Source organism: Siphateles boraxobius, unplaced genomic scaffold (genome assembly GCF_051911475.1).
Source record: "Siphateles boraxobius isolate OS27281-9 unplaced genomic scaffold, OSU_SipBor_1 8, whole genome shotgun sequence".
Taxonomy (NCBI): Eukaryota; Metazoa; Chordata; class Actinopteri; order Cypriniformes; family Leuciscidae; genus Siphateles; species Siphateles boraxobius.
In genome coordinates, this window is record NW_027509208.1 from 35,752,077 (window position 1) to 35,770,112 (window position 18,036).

Sequence of the window (18,036 nt, forward strand, 5' to 3'; positions counted from 1 at the left end):
GTTTCTGTGAAACTGAACAACAACCAGCAGATGATGAATTAAGTTCAGTGTGGCTTGAGGTTGCAGTATTTTTAGATGTTTACTTCTGACTGAAATCCTCCCTGGATTTATGCCAGTGATGTCTGCAATCTGCTGGAAAAGGCCAGGATTTAAACAGGGTAAAATGATCCACAAGAATCACAAGCAGTGGCAGACACTGATAATGGCATTAAAGTTCAAAGCTTTATTAAATGTATAGTTTTACATATACAATATGCAAAAAGAAACAGTACAGAAAGAGGTGTGTAATTTCTGTGCCATGGGTCAGATGTAGCAACGGTTTGGTTCATTATTTTTAGGATTACACACTTCACCATTACATTTAGTACATTAATACGTTAGTGCACACTCCCTGTTACAGTCATGGTCAGAATTAATGGCACCCCTGGTAAATATGATCAAAACTGGCTGTAAAAAATAAATCTGCATCGTTTATCCTTTTGATCTTTCATTCAAAAAATTGCCAAAAATCTAACCTTTCATTGAAGTAAAAGAATTGAAAGTGGGGGGGAAATCACATTATAAAAATAAATGCTTTTCTCCAAAACACGTTGGCCAAAATTATTGGTAGCCTACCCCTAGAATTTTTACGAGTAAAATATCCCTGAAGTATATTCCCATTAATGTTTACCTTTTTTTAGCACACCAGGGTGACTAGGAACATGAAACTGTCTAGCTATGACTTCTTGTTTCACAGAAGTTTAACCCTCTGGGGTCGAAGGGGTTTTTGGGGTCCTTGAGATGTACGGACAAGCCCTTACATTTGTGCTTTTTTCAGTTGCTTATAAACATATTAATGGCAAAGGTGTAATTACACTCTATTTAGGACAAACAGGGCTACCATAATATGTGAGCAACATGTATGTACATGTACATGTTTTTGAGGGAATATTGTTTATGCATGGTTATTGAAAAAAATAAAAAATAAAGTTTCTGAAATACACATTTCACATAACACAAAACACATACTGTCAAATTAGCAGAATAATGAGCTGAGAGAACGATAATGAGATCGGCTGACACCCCTCTCTTTTTTTTATATATTACATAAACAGAGAATATTTATTTTAGTTTTGAATTAGATATTTTAAAACTACAAACTTAAATGATAACAAAGATATATTGCTCATGCTTGGGTGAATAGTATTCGCTGAGTTTTGTTTAAGTTTAGAGACGTGCTCCAGATAAAAGGTTAAAGGAGATGGAGAGGCAGAAAGCACACCCTGTTTATTTTCTTTATTTTAGAAAAGCACAATGTTTTATTTCGATTGTAAGTGGACACAAAAAAAATAGACATTGAAGAGATTATTTATTTATATTTCTTAAGTCTGTATGACCAAAAATGACAGAGTATTTTAAGTCTATTTTCCTGCTATGTGAAGAAAATCAAAATTCCCTTATTCATCCATCACAATGAGTAAAGCCAAAGAATATAGTTCTGATGTGCATCAAAAGATTGTTGATCATCACAAAATAGAAAGTGGCTGTACGAAAATAGCTAAAGAATTGAAAATACCCATTTTGACCATCAGGGCAATAACTAAGAAGTTACAATCAACTAAAGATGTTATTAATCTGCCAGGAAGAGGACTTGTGTCTATATTGCCTTAATGCACGGTGAGGAGGAGAGTTTGAGTGGCCAGAGACTCTTCAAGGATCACAGATGGAGAATTGCAGAGATTACTTGAGTCTGTTGTTTGGGAGGGTTTCAAGAAAAATCCTCCTCGCTCGACCAAAAACAAACTCCAGCATATTCGGTTGTCAGAATGACTGGAACTTTAAACGGCATAGGGTTCTGTGGTCATATGAAACTAAAAAAAAAAGCTTTTTGGCAGCAAACACGCTAGATGGGTTTGGTGCACACAAGGATAAAAAGTACCCCATGTGTACAATTTAATGTACCATTGGATCTTTAATGTTGTGGGCATATTTTTCTGCTGGAGGTCCTGGACGACTTGTTCAGATACATGGCATTGTAGATTCTATCAAATATCAACAGATAAAAAATCAAAACCTGACGGCTTCTGCTAGAAATCTTATAATGGGCCATGTTTGGAACTTCCATCTGGACAACGACCCAAAACAAATATCAAAATCAACACAAAAATGTGTTACAGACCACAAAATGAAGCTTCTGCCATGACCGTCCCAGTTCCCTGACCTGATGAGTTGAGTGAACTGAAGAGGAGAAGCACCAACATGGATCTGGGAATCTACAGGATCTGGAGAGATTCTGTATGGAGGAATGGTCTATGATCTCCTGACAGGTTTTCTCCAAACTCATCAGACATTATAGGAGAAAACTCAGAGCTGTTATCTTAAAAAAAGGAGATTGCAAAAAGTATTTAATAAAAGGGTTCCAATAATTGTGGCCAATGTGTTTTGGAGGAAAACATTTATTTCATAATGTGATTTCCCCTCCACTTTCAATTCTTTTACTTCAATGAAAGGTCAGATTTTTGGCAATTTTTTGCATGAAAGATAAAAAGGATAAACAATGCAGATTTATTTTTTACAGCCAGTTTTGATCATATTTACCAGGGGTGCCATTAATTCTGACCATGACTGTAAATATATAAAAACATATAGCAAAATTCATCAAATCACCGTTTTAGCAACTTCCATCATAGGTTACATGCAGTATTGATACAATGTATACTCACTGGAAAAAAAATGCCTTACTTAGTATTTTTGTCTTGTTTCCAGTCCAAATATCTAAAAAGCCTTAAATAAAGATGTCTTTACTAAAGTAGTAAAATGCCATAAGATATTATGTCTTGTTTTCTGGGAATATAAATCAAAAGTAAGTGAGTTGTTCCTTAAAACAAGCAAAATGATCTGCCACTAGGGTAAGAAAAATATTCTTGTTTCTGTTTGAATTAGGATTAATTTAGCTTTTTTTTAAGCAACAAATCACTTAATTTTGATTTGTTTGTCCAGAAAACAAGACATAATATCGTATGGCATTTTACTCATCAAGAAGATGCATCTTGATTTAAGAATTTTTAGATATTTGGACTGGAAACAAGACAGAAATACTAAGTAAGAAAAGCATTTTTGAAGAAGATGAAAAATCCAGATTATTTAAGAAAGTCTGAAAGACTCACTGTTCTGGCCAAGGAAGTGTTTGTTTGTTGCTGGAATTGCTCGAAGAATACAAGACAACTCTTTTATTTTATGTCGTAGTGTGTCTTTTCCTCACCCGGAAATGGCGGGACACTGTGCGATCTATACCGCCTCTATCCGTATTTAAAAAATGTGCTACACCAGGGCTGATGGCGCCTGGAGTGATCCGGCCAGCTTCATGTAGTACGGTAATGTCCACGGTGGCGGTGTCCTCTATAATGCGTCTAGCCAACCTCTTCAAGATCGATGCCCTTGAGTTCTCCGACAGCTCCCACAGGACTATGTAGCACTTTGGGATAAAATGACAAAATATTATGCCATAGTTGGATGCCAGGATGGCCGAGGCCTGAACAATGTGCCGCTGTTCGGTTTTGTTTCTTTCAATATAAATGGGAATAAAGCAAAGCCAGACAAACAGATGAATTAATATGCTGAAGATGATGACGCCAGTCTCGTTGAAATCATGTGGCACTTTTCTACACTTGAATGCAAAAATGAAACAAATGAAGGCCAATAGAGCTATGTAACCATGCATCACCACAAAACCTATGATGGAGCCCTCGTCGCAGACAACGTATTTTTCTAGGCCACTCTCAGGCCACTTTATATCTGGTCTAGGAGACTTTCCCAGAGTCATCCAGAACAACAGGATGATTCCTTGAGCACCGGTAAGCAGGACCAAATTGATAACAGGCTTGTAGAGCTTTTTAAGCTGGTGCTGTGTGTCCGGATCAAAGGCCAGGAAAGCCAGGAAAGTGCGGAAGGCTTTAACTAGGATGCAGGAAATGCAGAGGGTGAACCCAAGACCGTACAAGGCTTGCTGAGCCCTGCACTGGTGCTCGTTCGGGCGGCCGATAAACATGACCACGCTGGCGAAGCTGATCGTCAGCCCCAGGAACATGAAACAAGACAACGTGTTGTCAGCCTTTTTGATGACTGTGGTGTTTTTGTGCACATTGAAAATGATGAAGGAGGTGAACACTAGAATCAAGCCTATCGCTGTGGCCGCTAGCAGAGCTATGGGATAACTGTCATTCCAAACCAGATAAATCTCCTTGAAATACTCGCATTCACTTGCTCCCGTAGTAGACCATTTTCCTTCGGGACATTTCAGGCATTCAGAGAAATCTGAAAAGGAAAACACACTTATTTTGTCATCAATTTTGAACTCGGAAAGCACAATATACAGTCAAACCAAAAATGATTCAGACAAATATAATTTTTATTAATTTTTTTCTAGTGGGTGCAGGACACTATAGTTCATTTTTGTAAGTGATGATAGCAAAATGAAGTAAACTGTGACATATTATACCCAAAAAATTCTTCATTCAGTGGACTACCTGTAACATTTATACAAATTTGGGACCAAAAATTATTCAGATACTTTAACCTGACCATGTTTTGCTTAAGTGTTTTTTTCTTTAATTGCTAATGCGACCTTTTAACACCACAGACTGAACAAAATTAAGCATTGCTTGGTAATTGATTGAGCTAAATTGGTATGATCTAATTGTGTAGTTAAATTTAACAGCTGACAGATATTCAAACTTACAAAACCAAGTCAAGTCAAGTCACCTTCATTTATATAACGCTTTTAACAATATGGACTGTTTCAAAGCAGCTTTACAGTGATAATAGGAAATTAAAGTAACAGAGATTGTTTTGGCTTTACAGCAGCTCTAGAATAAAGTTATTGTCCAGATAAAGTTAGTTTTGATTGATTCACTTCCGTCGAAACGATCATTAGTTATTAACTTAGGGGCTGCTAACACTACACTGTTCTAACAGAAAATTCTTTAATGCGATCCGGCCGCTCATTTCAATAAAACAGTGCCTAGTGGCTCTGAGAATTTTTTATTGCTTCCGCGTAGCCATGTGAATCGGAATTATCCTGACAACGTTTTATCAGTACAGAGGTAAAGGGAAGGAGGCCTTCACAAGGGAGAGACTAGTTGACACTTCAGGACTGCGTTGTCGTCGTGTCCAGGCACAGGTCCTACATCAGATCCGGATACGGTCCGGATCCGGCGGACCATGGTAAACTTCGGGATGAACAGAGAGACACATATTAGCGTAGACACCATCCTTCTTATGATGTACTACGTACATCAGGATTTATGGGAAGTGTTCCCGGTTCCGGCTGATCTAAACTATGCAGCCTAGCATTGAATTTAAGAAGTCTATAATGTGTATGCTGAGCCAAAGAGATGTGTTTTTAGTCTAGATTTGAACTGACAGACTGTGTCTGCTTCCCGGACAATGTTAGGAAGATTGTTCCAAAGTTTTAGTGCCCTAATAGGAAAAGGATCCACCGCCTGCAGTCGATTTTGATATTCTAGGTCATAGGTTCTCAAAGTGCGGCCCGCGGGCCAATGGCGGCCCGTGGAAACATTTCTGGTGGCCCTCGATAACATCTGAAAAACATCTGTAAAACTGTTAAAACTGTACATTGCTTTGAAAAAATTAATCCATCCGTTTAGTGGTGTTTAGCGGCCGAAAACAGCACCACAAATCCCATTGCAATTTAAAAGGGTATGTTGACCAAGTAATCAATATTCAGTGTGACTTAATGACAAGCTTATTAATAGCCGCGCTTCCATTACCTTTCAAATTTTTCGCTGGCGCGAACACTTGCATTTTCCTATCAACAGTGGAAACAACTTAAAATACTCTATCATTTCTGGTAATACAGAAAATAATAATACATTATTCACAACTACTTTTATTTGTGTAAACTCATAATAACAAGAAAACAATGTGCTTTTTAAAAAAAAAATAAAACAATCAGTAGCTAGCCTACGCGCTTTCATGATCTCCGTGAACTGGAGCGCGAGAACTGAAACAATATAACCTATAGGCGAAAGCTTGAAATGTCCACTTTTAAACAAATTTGAATCGAAAGCAATACCTTCTGATTATGTAATCCGTATGAAAGGTGCATTTCTCTCTAAAAGCGCATCTGCTTAACAGCGGAGATAGAGATATGTTTTTAGCCGACACTTAGAAAACAATAATTAATAAACAATTAAAATGCCTCGTTGTTTTTTCAGACTCATTTATTATCATTCGCCTATAACTCACCTATAAATCACCTTTCTGTGGGCTGTGGTTCCAAAGACACAGGCTATAGCCTATATTATGGCTCTTCTCATTCAGCACTGCGGGAAAAATATAAATTCCAGGTTCTAATTTGGCCTTAGAAAACCAGTAAAATCGACATGTTTTCCATATTAATTTGTGAATATTTTAAATGTTTAATAAAGGGGCAAAAAGTAGGCTAATTTAAACAAAAATCTGAAAAAGTCTGTCGATATTTACTTTTTTTGCGCAGCAGTTGCTGTTGCCAGTTCAAATTAAAATGTTGGTGTTCAACTTTGCATTTTAAAAAGACAACAACCGTTAATTTTTCGTTTTTCAGTTACGGTTAAAAAAAATAGATAATAATAGCGCAAAACATTTGCGAAAATCTGCAATAATGGAAACGCGACTGACAGGCAATGATAGATATGAATGATGATGACTTGTTTGGTAAGCTTCTATTTTAAAAGTTTCTGTTAAAAAAAAAACTCGCCAGGTTTTGTCTCAGTTATGAATTAAAATGTGTTTATTGCAATAAATGTAAACTGTAGAGATGCAATCTGTTCATTAAAATTATTTCAAATGGGTTGTTTTTTCAGTTTTTTTTCTTTTTCTCCCCCGCCCCTTTGGCGGCCCTCAGTTCAATGTTGGGTTACTAAATTGGCCCTCACCTATTAAAACTTTGAGAACCCCTGTTCTAGGTATTATCAACTGGCCAGAATTTTGAGATCGCAATAGACGTGAAGTAGTATAATGCGTTAAGAGCTCGCTCAAGTACTGGGGAGCTAAACCATTTAGTCCTTTGTAAGTAATCAGCAATATTTTAAAATGTATACGATCTTTAATAGGGAGCCAATGCAGTGTTAACAGAACCGGGCTAATATGGTCATACTTCCTGGTTCTGGTGAAAACTCTAGGGGCTGCGTTTTGGTCCAACTGTAGTTTTTTTGTTAAGCATGCAGGGCAACCACCCATAATAGCATTACAGTAATCTAGTCTTGATGTCATGAACGCATGAACTAATTGTTCTGCATTTGTCATTGAGAACATATGAAGTAATTTAGATATATATATTTTAGATGGAAAAATGCGGTTTTACAGATACCATTCACGTGACTTTCAAATGCAAGATTGCTATCAAAGAGCACACCCAGGTTCCTAACCGACGACAAGGACTTGACAGAGCAGCCATCAAGTGTTAGACAGTATAGGTTATTACGTGAGGAAGTTTTTTGTCCCATAATTAGAATCTCTGTTATTCAAAATTAAGTAGTAGGAAATTACTAGTCATCCAATTTTTTATATCAGCTATGCATTCCGTTAATTTGGTGAATTGGTAAGTTTCATCAGGGCTTGAAGAAATATAGAGCTGAGTATCATCGCCATAACAGTGAAAACTAATGCCATGTTTCCTAATGATATCTCCTAAGGGTAGCATGTACAGAGTGACAGCAACGGCCCTAGTACTGAGCCTTGTGGTACGCCATACTGAACTTTTGATCGATAAGACATCTCTTCATTTACTGCTAAAAACTGATAACGGTCAGAGAAGTATGATTTAAACCATGCTAATGCAATTCCACTAATGCCAACATCATTTTCGAGTCTATTTAAAAGAATGTTGTGGTCAATAGTATCAAATGCAGCACTAAGATCGAGTAACACCAATAGTGAGGCACAGCCACGATCGGATGATAAGAGCAAATCATTTGTGACTCTAATGAGAGCTGTCTCAGTACTTTGATACGGTCTAAATCCTGACTGAAAATCCTCACAGATATCATTTCTTTCTAAAAAGGAACATAGTTGTGAGGATACTGCCTTTTCTAGTATCTTTGACAGAAAAGGTAGATTTGAGATCGGCCTGTAATTGACTAATTCTGTGGGATCAAGTTGCGGTGTTTTAACTAGTGGTTTAAACATAGCCAGCTTAAAAGTTTTCGGGTACGTATCCTAATGATATACGTATATGACCTCTGGAAGCATCTCTTTCAATAGTTTAGTCGGTATAGGGTCTAACATACATGTTGTCGATTTAGATCTTTTAACAAGTTTAGAAAATTCTTCCTCTCCTATAGCAATGAATGAATCAAATTTTTCTTCAGTGAGACTACAATGCACTGTCTGATGCGATCAATCTTACAAGTGAAGAAGTTCATAAAGTCATTACTGTTGTGCTGCTTGCAAACTTTTGGGCTTGAAACTTTATTTTTCGTCAGTTTAGCAACTATTTCGAATAAATAGGGTTTTGTTTTATTTTCTTCTAATAGGGTTGAAAAATAAGCTGATCTAGCAGTTTTTTAGGCCTCTCTGTAAGCAATCAAGCTCTGCTTCCATGAAATGCGAAATACCTCTAGTTTTGTTTTCTTCCAGTTTCGCTCCATTTTTCTGGCTGCTCTCTTTAGGGCCTGAGAGTACTCGTTGTACCACGGCGTTGGACTATTTTCTTTGATCTTCTTTAAGCGCAACGGAGCAACTGTGTCTAAAGTGCTGGAAAAGAGAGTGTTTAAAGTTTCTGTCACAATATTGAATTCTTCTAAGCTATCTGGGATGCTGAGATGAGGAAACTGATCAGGAAGATTATTAATAAAGCAATTTTTAGTGGCAGAAGTTATAGGTCTAACATATTTGTAACATGGAGTCGGCTTTGCAGCCTTGGCTAAATGAAGTTTACACGAGACCAGATAATGATCTGAGATGTCATCGCTCTGCTGTAGAATTTCAACAGCATCATTGATTCCATGTAATAATATTAGATCTAGGGTATGATTTCGACAATGAGTAGGTCCTGACACGTGTTGTCTAACTCCAATAGAGTTAAGAATGTCTTTAAATGCCAATCCCAATGCATCTTTTTCATTATCTACATGTAATTATCTACATTTTCAAAACTTTGCGCTTTCAGGCACACAAAACGCTGTTGTCGGGTAAATGAACGGCCAAAACGCATAAAAAGTTTTTGGTTGAAAACAGTGTTGTGTAAACAGCCCAAAAGACTACATCTGGATTAGATTCAGAACGATGATTAAACACCGATGAAGTAGAGAGAGCCCATCAACACCCCTAAAGCTTCACAGTCCTGTAGCCCGTCCTGGGTCGACATTTCATTCAGTAACATTAGCCAGATTTGATTTATATGCTGTTTAATGTTGATGATCATGTTATTTTACAATTTACCAATCTTCTATCGCTTGTTGCTGTTTCTTCTCCTGTGTTTTGATCAGGAGATTCTGTACTCTTTCAGAAGATGTGTAATTGTGCCCCCTACTGTATAACAGTGGAAACACAGACTGGATGAAAATTCCATCAATGGCGGGGAAAGAGTTAAAATAATAGGCTTGTTGGCAAGAAACACTGTACCTCTGGGTGTGACATACTGCAGTGAAAAACGCAAATGCAGTTACTACATATTTTGTCACAACTTTTTGTTTTGACTGATGGGTTTGGCTTAACTATGCTCAATAATTTCAATAATAATAATAATAATACAATCTGAAGACAATTCCAGTGTTGCTGTGTTCTGCTATTTATCGTCAGATATCAAAAAATTTCCTAGTGAATTCTGTGAAAAAATCTTGATTTACCGTATCCATCAGTATATTTTCCTTCAGAACATTCAACGCAGTTGTAGCAGCAGGGGATCTTGGACTGGTTCTTAGCAGTGCCAGGTGTGCAAGAGTTTGAGCACCTGGCCAAGGGTAGCTGGAGGACAAAAGAGACACATCTCAGTGATGGTTGTATTCTTGTGGTGGTCAAGAGAATAGCAAAAGTAGAGACAGCACAACTCACGCTGTCATTTATCGACTGGAATTCACTGAAGATCTCCACGTCTCCTTTTTTCAAGAGGAATTTACCCACAATTTCAATAATTCGTTCATCATCTTTTTCCTTCCACATTATGAGGTCGTAACCATCCACAAAGTCACCGTTTTCGTCAAAGTAATATCTAGTGCCATCGAGTGTGAAATTCATACTGTGCATACTTTCCAATAGCTGCAAAAGAGTACAAGTGTTCTTGAGATTAAACAATTTATCACACCGTTGTTAATGCTTGTTAAAAAAAAAATCACTGGAGAATATGGTTTGATCTTGGTAACACTTTACAGTAAGGTTAAATTCATTATCTATGAACAATAAACAGCATTTATTAATTTAGGTGAGTGGTTCCCAACATTTTTTCCAGCTGAACGGTTTAGATGTAAATATTTGTCTGAAGTTCCCCTGAGATTTTAAGTCAATATTTTAATGCCATATTTGCATGTACACGGTTTTCTGATGTCGGTTAATGGTCACATGACTATGGAAGTAAATTAATGACAAATATATTTGAAATAAAAAAGCTTGTTGAATTGCACTAATTGAAAAAAAAAAAACTATTGCTTTAACAGTGCCTGCATTTTAATGCACTGTATTTTCAGGGTCTGAAATTCAACATGGTTGTATATTAAAGCAGTGAATATTTCAATTCAAAACATTTCACACCCATTTTCATTATTTAAAATTCAATAATCCACAGTCTGTTTAAAAATGACAACCTATAATATTCTACAGGCAATATTCCGTCCATTTTATTTTGCTTTACAAGTTCCCTTCTACAAATTCAGTGGTTCAAATTCGACAGAAAGTTCAACGTTGCACATCTGGGAACTGAAGGGATAGCAGGAGAGTACCGATGTCCATTTTCTATTGCCCCATTACGCATCTTCTGAAAGAGTACTGAATCTCCCGATCAAAACACAGGCGAAGAACATGTAGAAACATGTGAACTTAAAAAAAAAAAAAAAACTCTGGCGGGGTAAGAGTTAAATATACAACCATGTTAAATTAGTTAATCTTTATTAGAGCGTTTTATTTATTTTGATTGTGCTGGAGTGGATTCAACCCTGTTTTAAGTTGAGATAGTGTCTCAGTCCACATTACATTCACACTGCAACTCAATCAAATTGAATAATAAAAATAATTATATATATTTTTTATAATATTATAATCATTAAGTTTTAACTAGTTAAAAAAAATATGTTGTAAATTACAGTTATAACTTTAAAATAAAAAATATTATTTGATTATTATATAATCATTTTACTTACACTACAAGTCAAAAATTTATATTCATGTCTTAAATTCTTTCCAAAGTTCAAACCCTTGAGCTATAAACATTACAAATCCTTGAGCTTTTATTTTGGCGGAAAACAGATAAAATGCTGTAACCTTTTGTCCACAAATATGTTGGAAATTATGCAAATGTATAGCGTTAATGTGCTTCTAGGTTCTAGTTCTAGATTAACATTAACATTGATTTCTACATATACAAATGCATTTTTGAAATATAAACAGATGCAACAATTAGCATCAGTTAATTGTATTTTGAACTAGCATGAGTTAACAATGAGCATTAACCTCATAAGTGACATGTTAACCCGCTGAACCTCATGGTGAAGTGTTCTACTCTTATTGTAAGTTCAAAGCGCCATGGGGTTGAGAGATCTCACCTTCCAGGGAGGGAAGTTGTTGTCCCCGGAGCAGGCAGTGTGGTTGCAGTTCAGCAGTCTCCTGAGCCCGTGTGCTACAGCATATATGGCCAGCCTCTCCATGTAGGCCTCTCTCAGATCCACTGCGTACAGCACGTCATCCGTGGAGCAGTTCCTGGGCCAAAGCGAGCAGTTCAGTCTCAGCTGCTTATACTCTTCTATGAAGGCATTTCTTGCTCCTGGCGTCGGCCTGAGGTTTCTCAAGAAGTCTTCAAACCCTGGTATGTTTCCCATGGTAAAGGAAAAGCCAAAGATGTTACCCACTTTGTTTATGTCGTTCATCTTTGTTAAGGGCCGGTAAATGGACCAGGCGTCGCTCGCGATCCAGACTCTGCTTGTGTTGGTTTGAATCATCTCCTTGAAAAGCTTCTCCACTAGCTGTGGCTTCAGGATGAGCAGCACCACCTTGGCACGAGACTCTCTAATGATCTTAGCGGCATCTTTGATGTACTTCTCCACATTGACGTGGTCCAAGTAGTGCGTTACTGTTTTCTCAAAATCGACACATACCGTTCCGGCTGACTGTTGCACGAAGCTTTGGTAGGCCGCTCTCCCATAGTCATCATCTCCATACACGACACCGATCCAGTTCCATGAGAAATGAGACATGAGCTTGACCAGCGCCTGAGTCTGGTAGACGTCACTGGGAATCACACGCATGAAGGACGGGTACCGCAGTTTGTCGCTCAGGACTGGAGCAGAGGATGAGGTGCTGACCTGTTGGCAGATGAAGATTATGCCTTAACACAGTGTCCAAAACAGATGTGATGCTGTGTGACGACCTCTGCTGTTGGTCTTTAATTAATTGCCATTAATTGCCTCAATTTGCAGTCAACTGAAAACACCTGTGATCGTGCCTTAGACGCTTAATGCCGAGTTCAGACTGCATGATTTTCAAAATAATTGTGTCACTGTTGTTTTCACACTGCGTGACTATCTGGGGTAACATTCAGTTGCTGGTGTGTTCACACTGCACGATGGATCGGCGACAGGAGGTTTCACACTGCATGACTTTACAAAAGAAAGAATCGCCGACAACTTCTCCCTGGTCTGCAAACTACGTTTCACAACCAAACAAACGCGAGAAGTGATAAGGAAATTGAGCGTCAGCGTCAGTTCTGGCAGGCCAGGTAGTCAAGACGCTGCTAATGCTTTGCTATCAACACTGTCCCGTCAGCTGATCAGCTCCAGCTGAGCTGTATTAGCTGATTAACTCCCCTCGTTGCTCAATGGCCAAAGCTCAAACAAGGTGCCTATTTAAAGCTCATTCACCTTGCTCATACATGCTTGCTGCTCGCTCTGCTGGTTTGCTGCTCGCTCTGCTGGTTTGCTGCTCGCTCTGCTGGTTTGCTGCTCGCTCTGCTGGTTTGCTGCTCGCTCTGCTGGTTTGCTGCTCGCTCTGCTGGTTTGCTGCTCGCTCTGCTGGTTGCTGCTCGCTCTGCTGGCTCGCTGCTCGCTTCTGCTGTTCTGTACGCTGGTAAAACACTCATGTTGTTAAACGCAAAAGTACTGCTTCTATTTACCCTAGTGTCGGCTATGACTTCCACCGCTGTCGAGGAAGATTGGCAAGACTCTTCTGAGGAAACCCGGCCATCACCATTTCAATCGGATCAGGTGCAGGATGCCTGCCCGGAAGATAACGCTACCGCTCGTAGGAGTTCTCGGCGGTTGGTGAATAAATCCTCGTCCCAACCATGCATCGGCGATTGGCCCGCGGCAAAAATACTGGAAACCCTATTTTTAAATGACATTCAGCCTCCGCGTGGCGCCTCTCACGAGGACCTATTTGTCCTCCTCTGCGATTCTCTAATAATCCCAGTTGTTGAATCTCCGCCGGTGCCTCCTCAGTCCTCCGGAAAAAAGCACACCTCGAAGCGAAAAAATCCCGAGACAGCCAGCAAAGCCCCAGCACAAAAACGGGTCGGCTGCTCTGTTCGTCCGGGCCCAAGTACTTTTTCAGCAGATGATCCAATGCTCATGGCACTTTCTGACATCCAAACTTCTCTCCTCGGCATGTCCGCTAGGATATCAACACTGGAAGACGGCTCCATTTCCAGACCTTCCTCGACCATCTTCCCTGCTTCAACCGCCGCTGTTTTCTCCGACCCGCATCAACATCCGCGCCAGCCTCAAAGTGATGACGTCACCACGGAATTTTCACCTAAAAGGACCCTAACAACCGCCGTACCTCTTTCCACTGGCTCGCCTTTTTTCCCACCAGCTGCTGCCATCTCTCATCAGCTGAGGGGACAGATATTGGCAGGTAATGACATCAACCTTGTTAAACTCCTGCTGGGTTCCGAGCTGTGTGAACGGCGTATAGTAGACTGTGGTGACGTGCATGTCGAGCTAAAAGATGGGGACCCTAGACTTTCAAAAATTCTAACTTTTCCCGAGTTCGTTACCGCATTTGGAGTTTATAGGGATGTTATCTGTGAGGTCCATCCAGCGCGCAGAGCCAAACTAGATACCTATCTGGCCATTATTTCTGACCTAGCTCTCTCTTACGGTGGGGTTCTGTTCTACGAGTATCACAAGTCTTTTTCTGCAAAGGCAGCCATGTTCATTCAACGCTTTAATCAAAGACTAGACTGGTCCGTGGTCGATCTCGCGCTCATAAGTAGACACTTCACAGGTCACCAAATCCTGTCCTGCTCCGTTTGCGGCTCTCTTTCGCATTCTTCTAATTTATGCTCTAAATCTAAGCCTATTTCCTCCATGTCTCATCCTGGCCCGAGCCATAAAGCCGGCCCCCAGGTGAATAACTTTGGTACTCCTATTTGCTTCAATTTCAATGAAAATATTTGTAGGATGCATAATTGTAAATATTTTCATGTTTGTAGCTACTGTGGGAACGCCCACCCAAAGTCCGTGTGCCCGAGGAGAACACGCTTCATAAAAATGGAGCGAAAGAAATAAAACCTTCAACTCCCATAAACGTTCCCAAGCTGGGACGGGCGTTGAGAAAGCATCCTGACCGCTGTTTTGTGGATTATTTACTGACTGGTCTCGTTCAGGGTTTTTTTGCTGGCCTGCTGCATTTTCCTGCTGTATCGTTTCATTGCCATAACCTACTGTCCGCGTCTCAGGAGCCGGAAACCGTGGATACCTTGCTCGAGAAAGAGGTTAAGAAAGGATTCATGATAGGCCCATTTGATTATTCTCCTTTCCCGATTTTTAGGATAAGTCCTATAGGAGTAGCCACTCGAAAATATTCGGGTAAAAAACATTTAATTATCGACCTTTCTGCTCCCCACAATGGTTTGGCTGACAGCATCAATAGCCTTATTCCTTTAGCCCCATTTTCTCTGTTTTACAACACTGTCGATGATGCCATCAATTTCATAAAAAAGGCAGGACGTGGAGCTTGGCTTGCAAAGGCAGATATTTCCGATGCTTTTAAAGTTATGCCATTGCATCCCTCACAGTGGCATTTGTTCGGCGTCCAGTGGAGGAAAAAATTGTATTTTGCGGTTAGACTCACTTTTGGCTGTCGTAGCAGTCCAAAAATATTCGATACCTTGTCGGAGGCTTTGTGCTGGATTCTTCTTAATAACGAGAAATTACCATTCGTCCTTCATCTTTTAGATGATTTTCTCCTAGTAGATTTTCCTTTAAAAAAATCAGACTTCTCTATCTCAACTCTCAAACGCACCTTTTCTGAATTAGGCGTTCCTCTCTCGGAGGAAAAGACCGTGGGTCCAGTCAAAATCATCGAATTCCTAGGCATTTCTCTCGATTCAAATCGCATGCAAGCTTCACTCCCCCTCGAGAAATTATCCCGGATAAGACAAGTTATGAAAGTCGCAAAAAATTCAAAATCTTTTTCAAAAAGGGACTTGCTCTCTCTTTTGGGTCACCTTAATTTCGCTATGAGAGTAATTCCTCAAGGCAGATCATTTATTTCCAGGCTTCTTGACCTTTCTAAATCTGCAAAAGCTCTCAGTGATATAGTTTCTTTAGACGCAGGATGTAGATCTGAGCTAAAATTTTGGTCTCTGCTTCTAGATAAATGGAATGGCATTTCCTTTTCTCTTAATGATTTCATGGAATCATCTTTAGCTCTTAATCTGTATACTGATGCTGCACCTTCCGTAGGGTTCGGGGGGATTTTCAAAAACGAATGGTTTGCGTCTGCATGGCCGGAAGAATTGCGTTCCGCACCTGCCGATGATTCCTCGACAGCCCTATTAGAATTGTATCCGATCGTCGTCGCATGCATTCTGTGGGGTAAACACTGGGCTAGGAAACAAATTATGTTTTTCTGCGACAACAAAGCTGCTGTTAATATAATTAACAAGAGGCGTTCATCCATTCCATTTATCAACAGGTTCATGAGACGTCTTACATGGCTGTCAGTTATGGGGAACTATCATTTTCGTGCAGAACATATTCCCGGTTTGAATAACCAAGTGGCCGATTCTTTGTCTCGTTTCAATTTTCAGAAATTTCATCTCCTGTGTCCAGCTGCAGCACAATCAAGCCTGGAATGCCCGCCTTTCAGCCAAACCATTCTAGATTGAATAACCCTCTTCAATTCTATATGCATTCTGCTGCACAGTACATGCGGGGGGGTTTGGCTAGTTCTACATTAAAATCGTATGACTCTGCATGGTCTTATTTCATCAGTTTTTGTGCTTCTTTATCTGTAGCTGCTCTGCCTGTCAATATATCATATATTAGTGCGTTTATAGTCCACTGCTTCGAGAATCGGAAACTGCAGCCTTCTTCCATCAAAAGTACGGTCGCTGGCATTCAATTCCACATGCGCTGCTTGGATCCATCTGCCTCCAGTATTTTGGAAAATCCTTCCATTCGCCTTTTGCTGAACGGGATAAAAAGACAATCTCCACAAGGCAATGATAAACGTCTCCCTTTTACTCTACCTTTGGTTAAACAAGTAATATCAAAATTACGGGATGGGTGTTTTGGGCCGTACACCGATCAGTTGTTAGAAACAGTCATTCTCACAGCTTTTTTTGGTTTTCTAAGGGGTGGTGAAATTTCTTCACGCACTTGTTCATTTGACCCAAATCTCAATCTAACAATTTCTGATGTCTCAATTCATGATCACCATTTCACATTATTTTTAAAACATTCCAAAACTGATAAAAATCGTAAAGGCGTAATCGTGTACATTTCTGAGTCTAACACTGTTTTTTGTCCTCTAATTTCCATGCTGTTCTATTTGAGGTACCGCCCTAGTGCCGATCCGCAGGAGCCGCTGTTCGTCACGCAGGCAGGGAAAACAATGTCCAGAACCTGGTTTTCTTGTCACCTACGCCTCCTTTGCCAATTCTGTGGACTGCCCCCGGACCGCTATACTGCTCATTCTCTGCGCATCGGTGCAGCAACAACAGCGGCAGCTTCCGCTCCGGTTTCAACCCTCAAAGCTATGGGGCGGTGGTCTTCTGCTGCTTACGAACGATACCTCCGTCCCGATGTTCGGGCTATTCTTGATGCCCAGAAAGCCATGAGCTCAAGTCTCTGATTTGTTTCGCTAATAAATACATTTGATAAGTATTTTGCTCGCGCTCTGCTCAGTATAAATGCCCCTGATGCGCTATCAGCCGTTAATTTCTCATCTAGCCCGTTTCTCAGAGGTAGATTAGTCATCTCTTCAGAGCTTACACTGTAGACCGTCAAACAATTCAAGTCAGATTATCTAGATAACAGCATGTTTTAGCTATTGCGATCTTGATTAGTCATTACAGTAAATAATTAATAATTTTACCATTATTATAAATCGCTAAATTAGGGCGCCTCAGTCATCACCGTTCGAGACACTCAATTTTGTTTTGGGGGGAATAGAACATTTCTAGTCAATTAATCATCCTCTGTATCACAGAGGATTGCCAGGTGTGGTTTTGTTTGGGGGGGATATTTTAGCTCTCACAGTCTTAAACCGTGTAAGCGTTCCCTAATGCTGCTGCTGCTGTCCTCTGACTCTCTGCTATTTCATGGTGCTCATGAAAGGTCAGAGGACTCCCTGAACAGAGCCATACCGCCAAAATTTTAATTCAGGAACATCAACTTGTTTGCAATCTATTCAATAAAATTCTTAAATTAATTTTTTGTCTGTGTGTTCTTGACTTAATGGACCTGACAGAAATTGAGCGTCAGCGTCAGTTCTGGCAGGCCAGGTAGTCAAGACGCTGCTAATGCTTTGCTATCAACACTGTCCCGTCAGCTGATCAGCTCCAGCTGAGCTGTATTAGCTGATTAACTCCCCTCGTTGCTCAATGGCCAAAGCTCAAACAAGGTG

At 39.7% G+C, this 18,036-nt stretch overlaps 1 protein-coding gene across 2 annotated transcripts in view; it reads right to left on the reverse strand.

The window, feature by feature from the left end:
• Window positions 1-203: 203 nt before the first annotated feature.
• The window catches only part of olfcb1 (olfactory receptor C family, b1), a 90,299-nt gene continuing 72,466 nt past the window's right edge, over window positions 204-18,036 (reverse strand). Inside the window, exons 4-8 of one of the 2 annotated variants that reach the window (XR_013200068.1) lie at window positions 11,733-12,488; window positions 10,033-10,236; window positions 9,828-9,945; window positions 2,600-4,293; window positions 204-387 (exon numbers count right to left, since the gene is read on the reverse strand). Coding sequence is in view for 1 of the 2 variants with exons in the window: in XM_077221193.1 (XP_077077308.1) it covers window positions 3,215-4,293; window positions 9,828-9,945; window positions 10,033-10,236; window positions 11,733-12,488 (2,157 nt within the window). In the remaining variant the exon portion in view is untranslated. Of the gene's footprint in view, window positions 4,294-9,827; window positions 9,946-10,032; window positions 10,237-11,732; window positions 12,489-18,036 lie in introns of both variants that reach the window. The other variant, XM_077221193.1, reaches the window with a different exon arrangement.